The following is a 20073-nucleotide window of genomic DNA, read 5'->3' as shown; positions in this document are numbered from 1 at the left end:
AACCTGGCAGCACGACTGAAGAAGGGCTACACATACAAGGGAACACAGATGCCAACCGTTTATTCTGGAACACATTCCCTTTACTGAAGGGAACGCAGATGCCAGCCTGCCCTTTACTCCCTTTGGAGGCAGCCATTGTGCTGCGGCCTGCGCAGGAGCGGCCGTTACGGCGGTTACGGCAGTTACGGCAGGAGCGGCCATTATGGCGGTTACAGCAGTTATGGCACAGCGAAGGCCGGGCTCACAGCAGCGCCTGGGCTGGCTCCTCGGCCGGCAGCGACCCGGAGCTCGGGACATGAGCGGGAAGCAGCGTCTCCGCATGCAGATCCCTTGGGGAAGTCGCTGCCACGCCAGGGCCTGGTGTGATGGATATGCTCCTTTCCCAGCTCAACGTGACCTGTACCTTACATGCAGCCCTGCTCAGTTGCTAACCACCAGCCATTTATCTAATCCTGGTAAGCGCCACCATTCTGATTTCTTCTCCCACTTAGACTCAACATAAGAGTCCTGAAGGCTGCATCCAAAAGGGGAGGTAAGGCTAGTGCACTAGCCAATGGGCCTCTGAAATGAAAGAATGACTATAAACATGCAGACAGCCCGAGAGCCCCTTGAGCTCTCCTGGCACAGCAGCGGGCTGCACACCAGGATCTCCCYTTGAACAGGGATGCCTCTCAAGGTTACTCCTCAAGGCTGAGAGACCCTCCTTTCCACAACAGATTTATGTTAAGTGAACATAGCGCGCTTTCTTTAACTTTACTTTGTAACTGTGCACAAGAACCCTTAGTCATAAACCGTTGACCAGGTCTGGGACTAGGATTGGATCCAGCCGCACCCAGACTCCTCTCAGAAGGAGCCTGGAAAGCAAGGGGGTCCAATCTGAACCTYGTGACCCAACGGGAGGGTATCCCAAGATAACTGTGTATTATCTTGAGCCTCCATGCAGTGAATAATAAGTGACCTTGCCACAGAATCTCGTGAAATCATTGTTCATATTAATAAATCCTATTATTATGCTTCATACGAGTGAAGTGCATTTGTCACTCACCGCCGCCACCACTCGTTCCGCGACACCTGGGGCCGTCTGCAGTGCCCAGCGCAGGGCTGACGCTGCGGAGCGACAGCAACRGCACCTGGGTTGCATCTGTTGGACCCACAGAGATGGGGCCAGGAAACCCCCAGGCTGATTTGAGTCTAGTTACATAAGCTCCCTATTTATTATATTATATAACCATAAGTGCATATGTTTTCCACAGAGTGCAATTGGAGCTTAAAGACATTAGGCTATTGTAGACTCCTTCACTGTCTCTCAAAAGACCATTAGAAAGCGAACAGAGTTGAAGAGAACCGAATTCAGCTTTCCACAAATTCCAGGATTTGCTCCGTGGTGCACGGAGCGTCCCGCAGCAGTGCACACCACAGCGGAGCTCTGTGCAAGGGTCTGCCTTGGCTTTCAGTCTACAAGTCAAAATTTCATTCTGTGCTACTAATTTGCRTTAGGAAAACTACACAGAATTCTTTTCCTAATCCACCCTCACCATGTCACAGATGCTGAAAACCTTATCAGCCCTTCAGGCTCAGCTTTCATTTCCGCTGTCCCAAACAGTTCTTGCCTCGGTTGTGTTTCCTGGTCTCCTTTTATCCGCRTCACGACACAGAAGCGGGGCACATCGGTCACCTTTCCTTTCAAACAAGGAACTGCCACAACACTGCAAATGTCCACACAAGGTAGGAGACTTGACGAGGGGAGGGGTTCCCCTATGCTCAGAGCTCGTCGGGGAGCCCCTGAGCGGCCTTTTCCTGGCAGCCTGCTTCACTTCGCTGCCAATCCCGCACCGGGGCACCAGGCACTGGGGTGAAGGCTGGGGTGAACACTTCATCCCATGGTATCTAGAAATGAGCTGCCAGCGTAGACATAGTTTATACTCCTTCTTCATTCATAAAATTATCATCTGCTTCTAGAAATGGGTTTTCACCTCACAAGTCCGCATTAGCTGAGTTTTATATAAGAATGCAAAACTTCTGTTCCTTAAAGTCAATTTTGAGAAAATTTGAGACCTTTATTTACAAATACAGAATCTGTTACTCATAATAAACACGTTAAGCACAAATGGGCCAGCTGTGAATTTTTTGCAATGCAAAGTTTGTACAATAACAGCAACTAGATTGTATACCAAGTGCTTTTACACATTAAAAGGGACATTAAAACTTACAGCCATAAGAAGGGTTATTAGTGCTAACTATASTAAGGTGCTCAGACATCACATTTTGATGGTCTGATTTCAGCTGTGATTTCAAGAAATCCCTGAACACTTTTCCATGACGGCTAAAACAAACTGAAACTAGCGAGACAAGTTTCAAAACCAGTGCAGAGCCAGAACATGCAGTGTACTACTCTGACTACTCTGGACCTGGTTCAGAAAGATACTCGCATACCAAGCACAGAGAGAGCAAGCATCATGATGTATTAATGTTTTTTTTTTTTGGCACAACCTGAAATTCAGATTGTCRGCTAGAGTGTACATTTCAAGCACAGGAGAGTAAAATGCAGCAGGTTTAATGAATTTCAGGACATGGAAAATGCCCCAAAAGCTAAAAACAATTTAATATTCAGATATATTTAATCCAATTGCTATGGACGTCTTAGGGGAAACTTAAGACTCTTAAAGTCATTTCATTACTGATCTAGAGACAGGCACCACTTAGATGCTGTTCTCTCTGCAGGAATCTAAAATGAAATCTAAAAATGAGTATTAGGAACTGTCAGGCAGTAAGSGAAACACAACATTTGAGAATTTTTCTTGAAAGTACCACCTCAGCCAGACAGCAATGAGATTTCATTTGAGACTAACTGTGGCTACTACTAAGCCCAATATAAAAGCCTTAGAGAAATTTATARCAGCAAGTTACCTTATAATATGAAAAAGGATACTTGCCTGTCCTCAGAAGACCTTTCAATTAATAAGAACTAAAGGCTTTAGAGAGACCACACAAAGGCCTATTTGTCAGCAGAGCCAACAAAATGCTCTTATAGGAACATTAACTCCTAATCCATAGGAGCAGAAGCTACATAATGGAAAAAGGATTTTCTTACCTTCATATTGTGGCTTCACAAGATCCAGCATCTGGCACAAACAGTCTTCAAATGGCAAAGGTTCTATGGCCATGTTATCTAATTTTTGGCACTGTTCTTCATAAAAATATTCCAGCTCATACATTGACAAAGCACCATCCCCATCAAGATCCATGCAGCGAAACCAGTATTCGATGCTGAAATTCAGTAATTTTATTAATAGAAAAAGAAAATTTAAACAAGCTTGTTAAGAATTTGGTTGCTGTTTTAAAGGCTGCACTACTCACAGAGGCAAAATTAGACTCATGCCTACGTTCTTGAATGCCATAAGAAGTCATTAAACAAGAAATATCCCTTGTGATAAGAGTTTCTGATGTCTGCCATGCCATACAACATCGTTTGCATTTGAAAAACTTGTAAGGGAATGACACAGGAGATGAGAAGACTGAAACATGTGGTATTACACAYGAACTCAAGAGAGCCAATGAAAAAAACGAAATTGTGCCGTCAAAAGCCCAGATTCTTTTTCATACCGAAGCAGCAATAACTTCACACACTGTGATGTGAAGTTCTCACTGTAGGATGTTCTTACCAACATCCTACAACTAATGGCTAGCTGTGCAGTTCCCCAAAATCTCTGGCACTGTGAAACAACCCTATTTTCCTGCTTCTATGACTCTGACCACCAGTAGGCTACACACATCACGTGGAACAGCAGCATTTAATTAGCATCATAATAGTCATTAAAATAGATCCTTGCAGTGGTTGCACTAGAAGCAGCTGAGATATAAGAACTATAAGGGAAGAACTGCAGCCAGCCTGACATTCACCTTGTCACCGTTTGGCTTCTACTAGGTGTAAATGTGCATCAACGCTGCCCGTTCACGGATCAGAATAAAGCCATTTTTAGGCTTGTTAAAACAAATTCATTCTTACCTTGTCGGTGTCTTTTTGTCTTCTTCAGATATCAAAAACCAGACAAAATCAGCATAACTAATTTTTCCCTCTTTTTGTGCTTTTCTACCTCTTGAAGGACAATGCAGAAAAAAATAAAGAATTTGTTTTAAAAATGCTGAAGTTTTAGTAAGCAAACTTAAGGATTACTTGCCTCATTACTATTAAGTGTTTATATTTTTCCTAAGACTGTGCGTGTAAGCTGGCTTGTCAGGGACAGCTTTGATCACTGAGGACAAGAGRGCTTCATGTGCTCTATTCTGTTCCTACTGCAGCAGGTATTTGAAGAGAAGAGTAACAAGTGGACAGGCACCTGTGCAGGAAAACCTGCACCTTCCCTGCTTGGAAGCAGTTCCTTAGCTATGAACAGAGGAGCTATTTCAATTTCTTTTTAATTTATACAAGATGCATTTAGAATCTCTACTCAGCCAAAAGTGAGAATTTGAAGTTTTATAGAGCTCTGTTGGCTGAGAGTACTAGGACAGAAATATAAAAACAAGAATRAAATAAAGTTATTCAAAAAGTGTCAGTGATAAGAAAGTAATTGTCTGTTTCTACTCTTATACCACAGAACATGACATCTATTCCGGAAGTATTCAGATGCTATCAGGCTTCCTGGTACAAAGTCAGACAGACAGCCTTTCCCAGAGCATTAATTCACAAAAKTCCATTTATAGTTATCCTCACAGGGTTTAGAAAAATGCTGTGTGCTTTGTGTTGCCCCATTTGCTTCCATATGAAAGGAGTAACCTCTAGGTATGTGCATGCCAGGTGTCATTTCTACTTCTGTCAGGCCATATCTGTTTATCAATCACCTAGCTGCAGATGGAGCATGAAGGCCAGCAAAATGTCTAAATCGAGTAGAATACACACACAAGACCGAGCCGATTCAAGCAGMACAATGAAGAAGGACAGTCAAAGTATGAAATACCTCAGTTGGAGGTTTAAACTTAGACAATGAGCACTCATTTTACAAGCACTACCAAAACCTGCAAGTCCCYTTGGCAGCTCTACAGGTTGATGGACACAACGACAGAGCCAACATTCTCCATTCCCGCTGGGCTGCACAGTTCTCGATGGCCAGTGCTCATATGGGTAACGTAAAAATCTTGCACTCAGCCAAAGATGCCAGGAATGCTGCAGTGCTTGAACTGCAGCACTAAACCCCCCAAATTCACTGTTGCATTCTAGGGGAAGTCATCTATTCTAAAAACGTCATGCTCAATTTAGCAAGCAAATACAGATATAAATTTTCATGCAGAGTAATTACCTTGTTACCGCTCCTGAGAAGATTCTCTCTATCATCCTATTTGATATTGCTGTAAGAGAGAGGTACATAACTCGCACGGTATTTTTACACAAGCTATTTCTGCTTTGTACTGCCTAGTTGAAGAGGTTATTGGAAATCTTACACATCTGTGGGAAAGATCAAGTGTAGCTTTCACTAATCCGTGTGAGTCCCATTGAAGAAGATCATTTAATACAGTCTCCAAAGCAATGCTAAAAACAACCACCTGTGAATTCAGGTTTGATGCAACAATAGCGACATACTAAAAAAAGCAAAATTGGCTGTTTACCAAGAGGGCACTTACTAGAAAACTGGGTTTTCAAGGGCCATTTCAGTTAATGACACAGCCTTTGACAAAGGACCAAACCAGATTAGCCCATTACTATGTAACAAGTGCACCCAGCTGCTTCTGACCTGAGGGTGCTTCTCAAAAGGTTCTAATCCACACTTCTATTTTGAGACCACTTTGGGGATGACTTTTTAGAGATGTCTTAACCAAGTATTGCTTTCTGTGAAGGAAACTCTGCTAGATGCTGTATTCCAGGTAATGTTTCTGGAAGAACAAGTGAATGGTACTCAAAGCCACACAAAATATTGTTCTCACAGAAGCAGAATTACTTCTGGTCAATCTATCTCAGACTTAAGACATTATAGGATTGTTGATAATTCTCCCAAATGGCTAACCATTAAAACTTAATATCAATTGAATAGAAGATGTATTATCACCATACTATGTTAATTGGAACACTAGTGTCTATTTTATATTTATCCCCCAAAGTGCAGGATAGCTGGTTTGTTTCAGACGTACCATGTGCTGCTGCTTTCTGTCTGCTTTTAAAACACTGAGAAATTGTTCACTTGCCAACAGCACCTATGTACTGTTTGTTATTATTCATAGAAGTATTTGACACAGCCTAAAATTAGGTCCGTCCAGAAAAGGAAAGGAAGGGAATAGTAAACAAAAATTACTTAATTTTGACGTTGGAAAAAAAAAAAAACCAAAAAACACTACGTCAACAACACCATGTCAAGTAATGGATAATCATTTCAATTCTATGTTCATGTTTAGACTATTTCTCATTATGTAGCAGTCCTTAAAATTTAGGCARATGTTCTGGAGTTTAAAGGATGCACAAAGGTGCAGAACTAAACTGCCTGTGGCCCGATTTCGTTTCTGCTTATTTTCTGCTCATTGCCTCTTAGCTCAGAGGAGCAACAAAGGCTCGAACAAAAGCCTTCTTTCCACGGTGCCCTAGTGCACCACACTTCAGCAGGCCTTCAGAAGCAACAAGAACTATGTTTATGGGTAATACCCCATTGCCTCCATAGCCACTGTGTGTTTAAATAAGTGTTCTGCACTGAAAGAAATAATTTGAAGATGAGAATGGACGTGAAGCCTCAGAAAGGTAAATTTGATATAAGCTACAAGAATATTCAAGCTGGTTTAAGCTGGTTGCAACTGAAAGACTGAACAGTCTCAGACAAACATCACTGCAGCTTGTAAATGCAGAAAGCAGTCACTGAATAGCATTAAAATAACTTAAAATATATTGTAGTTAACGAAAGCTTCCGATAAGCATAGCATTCAATGTTTGTCTCACTTTTCTACCTTCCCATATTCTTTTCCCTAAAAGCTATGCTACTTGAATAGTATCAGTAAAATACATTGTTTCCAAAGATAAAACCCAAAATCTTCTAATTAAACCACCTATAATATATCYAAGGTTTAAGGTACTTTTTAAAAATCAAGCCTACACATTTACAAGTGACTTTCCTCCTCTACTTTGCCGAGACCACAGTTGAAAGTCAGAATTTTCTTCAAATCTGGTATCACTAGACACGATGTTTGTCACAAATGACTTGTCTGTTTCTTTCCCCCGAGTCAGCAGTCAGCTGTCCTGGCCTTGACAATTCACTAACTGCTTCCTCAGTAACCCACAGAGGTGCCTCCTTTGCCCTACCGTGATCATTGTGCCGAGCTAAATCCTTGCGGTCAATATAGAGGTCGTGATCTGTATCCAGCTCCCAAAATTTGCAGTAGATTACATAGAAATGCTCATATGAGAAGTACTCCGTCAGCTGGTTAATATCTGCTTCCTCTTCCAATAAGGCCACGTTCTGTTAACAGAAGGATAAACAGACCACATTAAAGACCTTGCAAAATGGCTGTTGAATGATCCGAGCTGGCATAACCGAGTTAATATAAGCATTGGCTAAAAGTCAGGGAAACTATTTTACTTTCAGGGACAGTAAACACCATTCAGCATGACAGAAGGCATTTAATACCCAGGGTTGAAAGGTAGTGTATGCAGAGAGAAGCCTGAGGAGATTGGCCAGGCTGCTGCCAGGGAACTACATATAAGCACAACTCCAGACAAAAGACAACTTTTAAAGCAAAATACATGCCAGTGTGTATGAGAAGTGATGGAATTTGGCTTGTGCTAGTTTTTGGAAAAGGGAGAAATAGTACTTATATTATTTCCCTTAGCATTTAGCCGAAACAGTTGTCAGACAGGTAGGAACATCTGCCTCGCAAAATTTTACACGCTCTGTACCTGCAAAAAGTTGCTTTTCCTGAGCTCGTTACARGTAATTTTCCCAGACCAGGACCTATTTACTGTATAGTATATTCTCTGTACAACCTGCAAGAAACAGAAAATTGAAAAGTGATCTTAAGTATGTTAACTGAACAGCCTCCCAAAAATCTGTTATCATAGATAAATGTTAGCTCATCTGCATTTTAGAAGTCCATCTTTCCTCTCTGCTGAAGAGTACACWAGTCCATTCTTACTATTTTAAAGGTTGATGCTTTTCTTATGCCGTATTATGAAACTATTTCAAATCTGCATCTAATCTCATCTAGATACATTTTTGTTTTTCATTGGTGCATTACCCGTGTCTCACACGGGGAAGCTGCAGGATACCCACAGCTATCCAGGATACRTCTACTGACAGCTTCACTACCTCCCAGTCTTCCAGAACTGCAGGGTATCATCCAAGAAATGCAGCCATTTACCTCATGACTTCAATTCTAAAGACTTAATATTTACTATAAATATTTTACTTCATAAAAGAAGCAGAGATGGAAGGGGGGCTGTCTAAGAAAGATCAAACTACAGAACTAAGGGCTGCCATTACTTCAAGTCACCAAAAAAAACAAGCCAACATTTGAGGGGAGCTATAGCTCCTTGTGGGTATAGAGAGAATATATTTCTCATTTAATTTTATTCTATTTAAAACTAGTCAAAAAATGACAGTAGTAGAAAATATTTTATATGCTTTTTAATAACTAAATAACAAATATTTATGTAAGAAAGATGACTATTTCTTATGCTATAATGAAAACTAGATATACACTTTAATTTGTTTCCAATACTTCTGATTAAATCAGTTTTACATGCAAGATATTTCAGTAGACTTAAGCATACAGCATAATTTAACTTTAGTTAATGACTAACACACTGTTTCTTCAACTGAATTCGGTAGACATCTCAATTATTTTGACTTGCCAGACAGATATACATTGCAAATAAGTCATTCACCACTAAAATGTGCACAAAAAAAATCTAAGAATAGTACAAACTGTAATTGTTTCACTGGGGATGAATTATATACAGTTGACCATCAATGCRCCAAGTAGTGCAATTATACTGTTTTATTTACAATCTAGTAGTCACTAGCCAAAAAGCAGCAATCTTTATTTTAGAAAACTTCTCCCAATATAATCCCTTAAAAAAACCCCAAAACTAAAGACTTTGTTATTTATCATTTCTGACTTTAACTGCAGTAAATCACTATTTAAAACCAACCATTTTGATATTACAAAGAGAAGTGTAATGTATTTATAAAGTTTTAAAATATAGCTTAAACTGCAGTGCACAGCAAGCTCTGCAGCTCTTACTTTGAAGAGCAGCTGGTTCAATAAATTGAGAAAGGAGAATAAACTACCCTACTTCTGAAACCTAATTAGCTCACATCTAATTGTGAGTTTAGGGAAGGCCCATTTTTGGCTTATACTACAAAGCAATTTTTTCTAAAAAGGTTTTTGCCTTAGCTTTGCAACTTAATCCATCTGCATGTCATTATCTCATCTGTTATACATTTAACTGCTCTAAAAATAAAAACAAAATTGARTGTTTGCTGGAGACAACAGGGAACTAAAACTGTTTTTCTAAAGTGACTCCAATCAAGAGTATAAGCCAATCGTCTGAAAATTGTCCTCTGCACTGTGCTGCACGATRCTGTCAGAAGGGAGAGGAAGCTCTGCCATACACAGCTTATCATTTCCCTAATTTATAGGGAACATATATACACCATTTATTAACAGATGAAGTGTATTATCTATTTGCCAAGACAAACTGTTTTAATACAGCTCAGTCTAATCCTAATGATGTAGCTGACCTTATCCCACTGAACTGTGACCAACTAACCTACACCACTGCAGAGCCGAGGGAACCAAGTGCTTGTTGAGTGAGGAACGCTCAGAAGACACCTGCTGCACATAAGATATATATATATATAGATAGATATAATATATAGATATATATGTATGTATATATACACATCCACACACAAATACACAAATGTATGCTAGTAGAAAAATGGATTATTTAACCTGTAACTGCAAGTTAGCATTAACAGACATTAAATCTTCAACTGTAGTGCTTACAGAGTCCTTTAGCTATACCTTCAGAGAGTAACATTAAGGTAACTGTTAAATTTGTAGAATCCTTCAATAGTTATAAAATGTCATTCTTCAATTTGAGAAAAAGATTAGAAAATTAGTTTAAAAGTCTGCATTGGTCAGTTACTCCATCCTACAGAAAGACAAGAAAAGGCAGACAGCCCTCCTGCCATTTCTTTTTGTGCAAGTATTTCAAATATTCCAGCTATATTCATAATAGGGTTTTTTTTTTAATTAAATATTAGTTTCTGTTGAAGACTAGACTAAATTTTATTAGCCAAATATTCATTTGTCCGATAGTGCTACACTCAGAGCTACTCAAATAAGCAACTGGAAATGGCTGGATCTCTTCTCTCCTACTGCCCTTGAGGACAAGCAGAAAGTTTTCACCATTTAGAGCAGAGCAGATTTGATCCCGTTTAACCCAATAATAAAGATAATTCACAGGAAGAATCCTATCTGTCAGGAAAGTTCTGGACACTTATGTTACCACTACAATAAGGGAGGTAAAACCTACTATGGCAGGTTATACTTAGTAGGCTGGCAGTCTCTATAGGAATGATATGAGTAACCAGAACCGCTTTCAAACAGGATTAGAGTGGGCAGAACTAGAGTTCCTATTTTAAAATAAAGGCTTCCACAGTTTAGGGATAGTCCAGCTATAAGGAAAATATGACCATTCCCTGCACATTTTTATTACAGAATATTTGCTCATCAGGTTTGACGTGCACAAAGTGATCTAAATGTCCTTTTGGAGAATTTTCATCTTTTGACTTCAGTGAAGCTGGCTGTCTAGTCCACTATTGGGAAAATTTAATGCCACTATCTTCTCTTACATAGAGAATGATTACTTCAGTCACAGAACTCTTAATAGAAAAAATGAACTTTTCACACAAAATCTGTTCAGAAAGAAAATTCTTGGAGGGTAAAACAATAAGTAGCTTCAGTATTATCATTATTTTACTTAAAACTGAAATAACCACTTTAATATAGASCTTTCATTCAAAATTCCATTTATATTAATCCCAGAGCAGGGCCAATATTCTACAGAGCACAATCTGTAGTCACAACCAAGTGCTTAAGATGAGAAGAGTCCATTCATTCAAGGTTCATTAGCTTGTTTTACACTCCTACAGTTGACTGTTTCAAAAAGTACTAAGTTCAGCAAATTTCTTATGTGCTAAGAAAAACTATGATTGGGAAATTGAGTCTTTCTTCACAAGATTTCTAGTYGTGTAGAAAATGAGACAAGTATGACAAAGACGTTTATATACAGTGACCAATTTCAAATGTTTTGCTGCTCGTACTTAGTTAACAGAAAATAACTTTTCCAAACAGAAAACACTTACTGTGGTGATGTACCGAGAATGAAATTCAGATGCTTCTTTTAAAAATGAGAGGCCAGGATGACTATTCACCACATCCTGAGGAGCAAGGAAGAACAGTGCTTCAAACAGTATTCCTTAGTATCCATACAAAATCATTTTCACGGGGAGCACATCTGTTTCCTTAACCAATACACATCATATCTAACTGCCATCATTAATAAGCTCATTTACAGTGTACTGGATATTTTTAAAAACGAGCAGTGATACTTACAAAATTATCTTTTAAAAGCTAGAAGAACGTATTTTAGAAGAATACGTTAATCAGATGGACATAAGTTGTAAGCTGCCACAGTCATTAGTAGCACACTTCTGTGTCGGACTCCAGCCCACTGAAAACAATTGGGTTTTATTCATTCATTTGGTATGGTTTGCTTCTCTGGGAGAAAATACTAGCTCTTAGATTCATCTGTCACTTTCTCCTTGCCTTCCAGAAGGCCTCCTTAGCTTTAATAGCTTCAACTCTAAACCCTGAGGTTTTCTGACAGGTGAGCTGCTCCTCACAAATTTGCAAGCAATTTTAAATCAATGCAATTTGCAAGCAATTTTAAATCAATTTTAAATCATTTGTTTAAAAAACCACACCCTCACATTACATAAAATAGTAGGTAACTGTGGTTAGCTATAAATTAAGTTACTTGTTCACAACCCACATCTTATCAATGAAGACTTTAAAACCTTGGGAAAGTGTGTTTAGCTCAAAATAAGAAAAAAAAAAAAAAAAAAGTTCTGCCAGGTAATTTTGCATGGTTTCCAGTTGCAATTTACTTGTAAAAAAGGAATGAAGTCTTCAGGCACCAAATAGTTGCATCCAGGGTTCATTAGAAGATGAACAAATTTTGCAGCATCATCATAACAGGTCTGAAGGATTCTGAAATGTAGATGTATACATTTAGTACTCTACATTCATATTTACTCATGCACAACTTTGGAAGCCGCAACCATAGTATTTATTTCAAAAACTAACTGCAAGTGTCAAAGTGCCCTGCAGTTCATTTATCCACACAAAACCGGCGGGCCCCATTGCACTTTCTTTGCCATCTAGCCTTCTTATAAATTTCTAGACAACTACATAGTCTCTTACATTTACATTAAAGGATGKGGGGTACACAGACTGATTAAATGAAAAGATATCAAGTTAGAAAAGGAAGCAGAACTATGCAGAAGGGAATGTATTTTTCCAGAACTGACTTTTGAAGGTAGAACCATAGTTTTTACTTTTTCCATGAACAGTTGCAGCCAATTACCACAAATATTTAAAAAGAGTTAAATCTGTAAGCAAAATAAATACTTATTTTTAAAGGGATGCGCTATTTACATTTCCCTAGCTACAAGTTTGCTGTCAATGCTTGATTGTAGAAAAATGTTTTCTTCCCCTTACTAGCTGTATATCTCTTTCAACAGTTAAAATATCACATTTAAATCAAGATATAGAGTCCCTGTAAAAATGCAGGCTACTTACTTCCGCCACATTGCGACGAATTTATGAACTGACACATATCCTGTTCGTTCACCTCCAGCACAATAAAACAAGGGACCTTTCCAGTAAAGGGGACATGCACAAGCCTAGAATTAAAGCATACATCAAGTCAGCTCATTGATTAATTCTGAGGGTTACTCCCTCATTTAACAAACCTTCCAAACATTATTTTTTGCAAGTGTTAAGCGATATCACAGGAGAAAAGTTTGTATCAGTGCACATATGCATAGAGGAGTAAAAGTATTTCTAAATGTACAATGACCACACATTTTTAAAACCGTTTCTGAAACCAACTGTGCCCTTCAAAACAGGTAAGCTTAAGCAATTGCTTTAGGCATAAATCTGAAAGAGGAAAGCAAAAGGCCAGGCAGCTTTCAGTATGCCCAATAGCTGAAGGCAGCCACGTATCTGCTCTCTCCAAGCAGCTGAATAGAGTCCAAGCTAATCAGCTCTGCTAAAGGGCCAAGTGTGCTTACGTTGGGCTCATGACAGCACCAACTACTATGCTGGACTGGAGCCAGTTGGTGTGTGCTTGATTCCCAGGATGGCTCTACCTGCCTGCATCCTTGCGCTTGGACATGTATCTTGCGCCCAGCTCTCAGCAGGGCCAGCAGTGGCCACTCACTTTGGGACACTGGACAGCGACACCTTCACAGCTTCAGAGGTCCCTTCCACCTCAGAGCTGCTTCTGCCTCTTCCACACTTCCTCAGTGTTAACAACAAAGCCTAACCTGCACTGTGGCTCTGGAGTGACAGGCAAACCCGCACCTGCGGATCCCACACAAGGCCAGGCATGTTATACAACGTACCAAGTTTCTAGAGGAATAAGTACAGCTACTTTTCATCTATTGCTTGCATAAAAGCAAACAAAGGGAAACCAAGAATCAACTTCAGACCATTCCTGCTTCTGGAGGGCACCTTGTTCTCTGACTTATCTATAAGYGGCACCCTCCACCTCTTGCTGAAGCACCATTTCCATGGGGAAAGGTGCTGTGGAAGGGAAGGATCCTGTTATTCAGCTAAATAGCCGGGACAAGCCAGGAGTTTGAGAAGGAGTTGAGAAGGTCTTTGTTTCTGTTTTCTAGACCCTGGACTTAATGTGCAAAGTAATAGGAACAGGAAYGAGAACTCAAGATTATGACTTCCAGTGATAATGCTTCAGGAGTTAGAGTATAATACAATTTAAATTTCATTTCATTAATCTATTTTGCCATGCATTACAAAGCAGAAACAAATCACTCCTTCCTCCACTGAAGCCTGCCTCCACACCTTGGCTGCTAACCCAGTATTTTCTCACTCTACAGTAACTCTAGATTAGTGTTTCAAGAGCCACAGAAGTGCAATAATCCCAAATCTCAAGCCATTATGGATTTCTGTGTTTTACAATGGAAGTTCAGGACACTTCAATGCAAAAACCACAATCTGCAAGCGTTTATATCATGTTAGTTACATGGGCATTTTAATCACACAGCTRAAACTCCAGAGTCCTGAAACCAAACTGCAGACTAACAGGGCTTTGCCTGAGGGCTGGTTCGTGAATRCAGATCRTATAATAAACCCTTGAGTATTTGGMAGTTTAAGCAAATACRAAGTTAGTCAGATTTTGGTTTCTGGCACGTCTTTTTGGTAACCATGATGTAGAGAAGTTYGGGACATAGTTAATTCAAACATTTTCCTCACATAACTGTGCTAGCAGTCATGCTACTTGTGAAGTCTTATTGATACTACCTTGTAAGAGCTGAAAACACCTACTGCAAGAAAACAGAAGATGCTGAACTCCTAAGGCCTTTCCACAGGTTTACAGTACTGAACATAGAAAGGCAACAAATCCTTACCTTTGCAACTTTCCCCATATCTTCTAGAGTTGCCCTCTCATTTGGAAATTCAGAGAAAGTTCTTTCAATTTTGGAAATCACAGCATCTATATTCACTTTTTCCTTAGGACACCCTCGAGGAAAATAGAAAGTTGGAATGGTCTGACTAAGCGATGTTGGCAAAGGTTCTTCCTTCTTTGTCTGAACCTAAATGAAAAACACATTTGACAGTCAGGTAAAATAAAGAGATTTCTGTAGTCATCCTCAGATAAGGACTGAAAGACATCATATTTGAAGGTATGTTGCAAGAATACCAAATAAAAGATTTATGAAAGGTTGGAGAAAGCTATCTGAGAATGAGAGCCGAGTGGAATATCACAAACTGTTTTAGAAACTGTCATTTGGAAATCTTTCCAAGATCTTAAAAATTTAAGACAAACAGCTTTAGTGTTTTACATCATATTAAATCTCAAGATTAAGACACAAAATACYGCTTACTGGAGACATCCGAAGCACTCTATTTTACCACTTTCAGTTTACAGAAAAAAACTACTGAACACTAAGCTTAACAGCTCATGAGGGAATCTGCTTTTCAAGTCTTTCCAGTTTTTTGAAATAACTTATAATAAGTTGCAAGCTTATTGATTTATGATGGAGATGCATGTATTTTCCAAACCTTAAAAAAGTCATTTTTCTGAAAGTAAATAATTTCTTCAAATATTTTTCGCACATTAYGCATTTTGACATAAGAGTTTAGAAAACTGCTTCACTAGAACATGTGATATGCCATGCTATAAAAGACCAGTATCAAGAGCCATTGTCTACTTAAATGCAGCTTCTTTAAAGATTTCGCCTTTTCCTTAGCTTCAAAAAATAAAAAAAATAAAAAAGCCAGCAAGGCAGAGCAACAAAGGCAGCAAGCAAAGAAAGAATCAAGTTAGCAGCAGCTCGGAAACTGCAGCACCTCATGAAGTTGTTCATYCCAAGGTCATATTTAAACGTAACAAAGGTTAATGCTATTACAGCTTAGCCTAGTGTTAAATAGGCCCAAGATCCTGAATTCCATTCCCCTCGTTTCCAATCCAGGTCTGCATCAAAATGGCTGTGAAGATACCTMCCTCCCTCCTATACTCAAAATCCTTTCTTAAGTCATTGAAAAACCTGGGAAGCAAGCATTGTGCAGACAGCAAGTTTTTTAGTTTCAGGACTCCAGTCATAGAATGCATAAGGTGATCTCAGAGGTCATCTTAGTCCAACCCCACCCTGCTCACGCAGGGTCACCCAGAGCACGGGGCACAGGGCTGCATCCAAGCAGGTTTTAAAGATCTCCRAAGAAGGAGACTCCACAACCTCTCTGGGCAGCCTGTTCCAGGGCTCTGTCACCCTCACTGTCAAAAAGCGTTTTCTCAAGTTCCTGTGGAACTTTTGGTGCCTCAGCTTGTGGCCGTTTCCTCTAGTCCTATCGCTGGCCACCACTGAAAAGAGGCCGCCCCCCTCCTCCTCACTGCCTCCCTTGAGGTATTTATACACGCTGATCAGGTCCCCCCTCAGCCTCCTCTTCTCCAGGCTGAACAGACCCAGCTCCCTCAGCCTTTCCTCATAGGGCAGATGTTCAGGCCCCTGATCATCCTGGTAGCCCTGAAGTCTTTACTGGAATATACAGAATAAGAAAGCCCGAATTAATTGTGCCCCCTCTGCCTTGTCATTTGAGCTAGTGATCATGTTCACAGGTGCTGAGTTCCCTCAAATTAGTTAAATTTTATTTCACAGAGGAAGAAGTTACTTTGAATCTGAGACACCTAGAATCAATGCTTGCAATTTTCTAACAATCCTGTAAATTAAAACTTTTGACACTTACTCATTAGCTGAAGTCTCATCAGCGGAATCACTAAAATTAAAGTCAACAAGAGTACCACGGGGTATAAAAAGCCCTTTCAACTCCAGACTTCCAAACTTTCGAAAAGAATATAAACATCAACATTTTATTGCCCAAGTAACACTACCATGGGCACTACGAGCAATGTATGTAATTGCACTAATTTCCTTTTTAACTCTGACCYGTACTCTGCACATCAGCTGCTCAAATTGCCACAGAGCTTCAAAATTTCTGATAACAATTCAAGATTTGTGGTAACAGCTCTTCTAGCACACGCAACTTCTGTGGGTGCTTTTAAGAGGACTATACAATAAAAGCTTTTATTATTATTATTTCTTAAAAACATTTTGCTTATCTTTCTRTTTACTGGAAACATGTTCCAGAGAACAATTGTAATGAATAAGCTAAGCTACAGATTCAGAATTGCTGAAAGTCGCATAGGAAGAAAAAAAGCTCTGAGATACAAGGGAAAAGTTACATTTATATTCRGATTTTGAATTCTGCATTTGTTTAGTGTAAAAAAAAAAAATGTACCGTTTTACAAGCTAAACCTTAGACATTCACTCCATCCTGAAAGCAACTACAGAATGTAAAACTTCTGCTACAAGTTTTGGAAACACTGTGTTTCATTCTTCACCCTTTGAGCTGATCAGCTGGGACTCTTGGGAAGCTTCCCTTTTTTGGTACCTTTTCAAAGAATTTGTAACTTCTTCCCCTCATGAACCTATTTTTTCCAGGCTCTTTGACTTCCTTCAAAGCAAGGAGGTAGCTCCTCAGCGCTTCCTCAAAGGTCAAAGGTGTACTAGAACCACTGATGAGCATCTCAAAGCAAGCATAAAAATTCCTAGACCATAATTTTCAGTAGCAAAACAGTTTTCTGATCCCAGGGCTTAGCTACCATAGTATCAAGCCATGCTAAGAAATGCCCAAGGGTGGTCCCCGTGGTATCCACCAGCCGCTTGGAGCACAGCTCCCGCGTCCCTACTGCCACGTGGATGTTCTGGGCGCTTTAGGGCTTCTTGAGGCCATGAGCAATCAGGCAGCTCATCTGTCCGGCTGAAGTCACCCAACACACACAGAGGTTTCCTGTACCGAAGGAGAAAACAAGTCATCCAAAATCACCAGCCCCAGCTAATGTGTTTCAAAGTTGGCATTACACCTCCTCTTTCTCCCCACCTTCCCAAGAAACCCTAAGTTTCTTCTCTGAGCCTGAACTCCCAGGTGACAACCAGAAAGCTCCTCCTAATACCACTGAGCTCCTTCTACACTCTGAGTAGAAGAGGGGCATAATACCCAGGTGCTCAAACCTGGCCTGCTTTCTGGAACTTCATCTAGGTACTTGTGTAGATGTTCATACTGTACAGATGAGTTGACTATTATTCCAGAGCAATCAGAATGTACCAATTCCAGGAGGTTAAGTGGTAATGAAATGATTTGTAAACTTCTTGTGAGAGAATTTCTTCATTATCAAGAACTGCCACAAGTCTGAATGGCAAATATTTGAACTGAAGATCTGCAGCAACAGTTTGCTACTGATTCTCTAATGCGTCTATTTARAAGGAGACCTAAATTTTCTTATGGTTGTAAGTTAAAACCTTTAACACTAGTCCCATTAAAATAAACTGCCAAAAGGCACTGGCTTGGTAGGTCAAGAATTCTAGAGCAACTTGCCAAGATACACACAAAAAATAACATATTCTGTGTTAGGAAAAGGCTTGTAAATAATTCAGCCAAGATGACATGAGCTACAGCATAAGGATTCAATGACATCCTAACCTTTGAAATAAGTATATATTAGTATATAGTAGCGTATATATTACTATATATTAGGTCCAGAATCAGTAATTTATTTTAAAGTTGCCAYTGAAGTTTAGGTTTTATGTTAAGATGGAAAGTGAGAGTTCCTTAGAAATGCCTCATTTACAATAACGTATGAAAACTTCCGTAAGACTTGCCCATAAAGAGAATTTAAAAAAACCTCCAATACATATAACTGTTTTCCATTCCTGACGTATACAACCATGACGACTGTCTACACATAACGAAATACACATTTGCCTTGACTTGCATAAATAAGGAAGTGGAAATTTATAAGGAAATTTATATCCCAGCAGGGCAATAACTAAAAGGGCAAATTTCCTAATTTATTTTGCTGCTTTCCATATCCATTTTTTTCCAGCCATTGTCAGTGAATGGAAAATGAAGCTATTATAATAATTGCTATATAGGCAAACAGGCCGGTGAATATGGATACACCTCACCCCAAAGATGAGAGTCTGCTCATCCCGTCTGCCTTCCTATAGATATGAGCAAGCGATGACTGAACACTGAGCAGTAAACCCGGTCCTAAGCAGAACTGACGAGGGCAGCCCTTGAAGTGAAGCACCCTCTTCCCTCTCCCTGCTCGTCCAAAGGGAGGGTTGACAGACCAGGAAGGAACAGACCAGGACCAGACCAGACCAGGACCAGACCAGGAAGCCCCAAACACTATCCCTTAAACAGTATTTCTTGGAAAATATAAGCCAACTGTTGATGAACTTAACTGTTTAGCAATCTGAACATATTAGGACACTAGTTCATTAACCTAACTTGGTACCTGCACTGTTTTGACATTAGATTACAGAAAAGGGTGAGAAAAAAAGGGCTATCTTCATACCAAAGTACCTATGCTGCCTAGTATCTGATAGACAACGGCATTTGTTATGCCTGGTGTTTGTAAAGGCATTTATAACATTAAAAGAGTCTGCCCTTGCTGTATAATCTGATGCAAGTTCCCATAAGCTGTTCCTATCAGGACCAAAAAGCACGGGAACATGCACAACACCGTTAAGTTGGTGTGAGCAAAAAAATTCTACCACAAGCGTACAGCCAACTTTAAATTTAACTTTTTTACTAAGAAGTGGTATACCATGATCTCCAGCAAAAAAAAAAAAAAAGTACCACATACCAGTGAAATAAAAAAAACCAAGACCTATCAAATAGGTAAAATTTCTGTTCAAGGCTCTAGTGTTTTTAGACAGGAAATTTAGTAAAAGAGTGTTGCAACACATTTTAAGTCAGTTTCGCTGACACCGAGTTCAACAGATTCATTCTTCTATTTCTGTATATCACATTTTATGCAAATTCCACCCAGGTGCATAACAAACTAAGACKACTTTCTGCAAAGAAAGGCTATTTAGCTTTGAAAGCTGAATTGCCCCGCAACCAGCCACTAACTGAGCCTGGCAACAAGAACACGGSACACTGCATCAAGTTCCTTCCTGTGGCTGAGAAATACTGATCATTGGAGGAAGCAAAAGCCAACACTGTGTATTTCTGGCCCTGACGGGCAACAAGGTGGCAGTAAAGTGACATAGACGCTGTTTAATACGCGAGCTTCGAAGTCCTAAGCTTATTCTGCACTTTTTGTTTTAAATGAAAAACCTCTAATTTACTAAGCTAAATAAATTCTCAGAATCCGGAAAACCTATCCAAATTAAACGATGAATATAAATAATGTTATCTGCAAGCAGGCTCAAAGGG

At 39.6% G+C, this 20073-nt stretch overlaps 1 protein-coding gene across 3 annotated transcripts in view; it reads right to left on the bottom strand.

Moving 5' to 3' along the window:
- The window catches only part of PPP2R3B (protein phosphatase 2 regulatory subunit B''beta), a 52523-nt gene that overhangs the window by 7686 nt on the left and 24764 nt on the right, over nt 1-20073 (bottom strand). For all 3 annotated transcript variants that reach the window (XM_026034248.1, XM_026034250.1, XM_026034249.1), the window contains exons 3-11: nt 14697-14882; nt 12844-12947; nt 12150-12252; nt 11346-11420; nt 7868-7954; nt 7274-7430; nt 5295-5343; nt 4007-4096; nt 3092-3267 (exon numbers count right to left, since the gene is read on the bottom strand). In XM_026034248.1, coding sequence (XP_025890033.1) covers nt 3092-3267; nt 4007-4096; nt 5295-5343; nt 7274-7430; nt 7868-7954; nt 11346-11420; nt 12150-12252; nt 12844-12947; nt 14697-14882 — 1027 coding nt within the window. The remainder of the gene's footprint in view (nt 1-3091; nt 3268-4006; nt 4097-5294; nt 5344-7273; nt 7431-7867; nt 7955-11345; nt 11421-12149; nt 12253-12843; nt 12948-14696; nt 14883-20073) is intronic.

Source organism: Nothoprocta perdicaria, unplaced genomic scaffold (genome assembly GCF_003342845.1).
Source record: "Nothoprocta perdicaria isolate Ctin4 unplaced genomic scaffold, notPer1 scaffold_140, whole genome shotgun sequence".
Taxonomy (NCBI): domain Eukaryota; kingdom Metazoa; phylum Chordata; class Aves; order Tinamiformes; family Tinamidae; genus Nothoprocta; species Nothoprocta perdicaria.
This window is presented reverse-complemented; position numbering and strand designations above follow the sequence as displayed.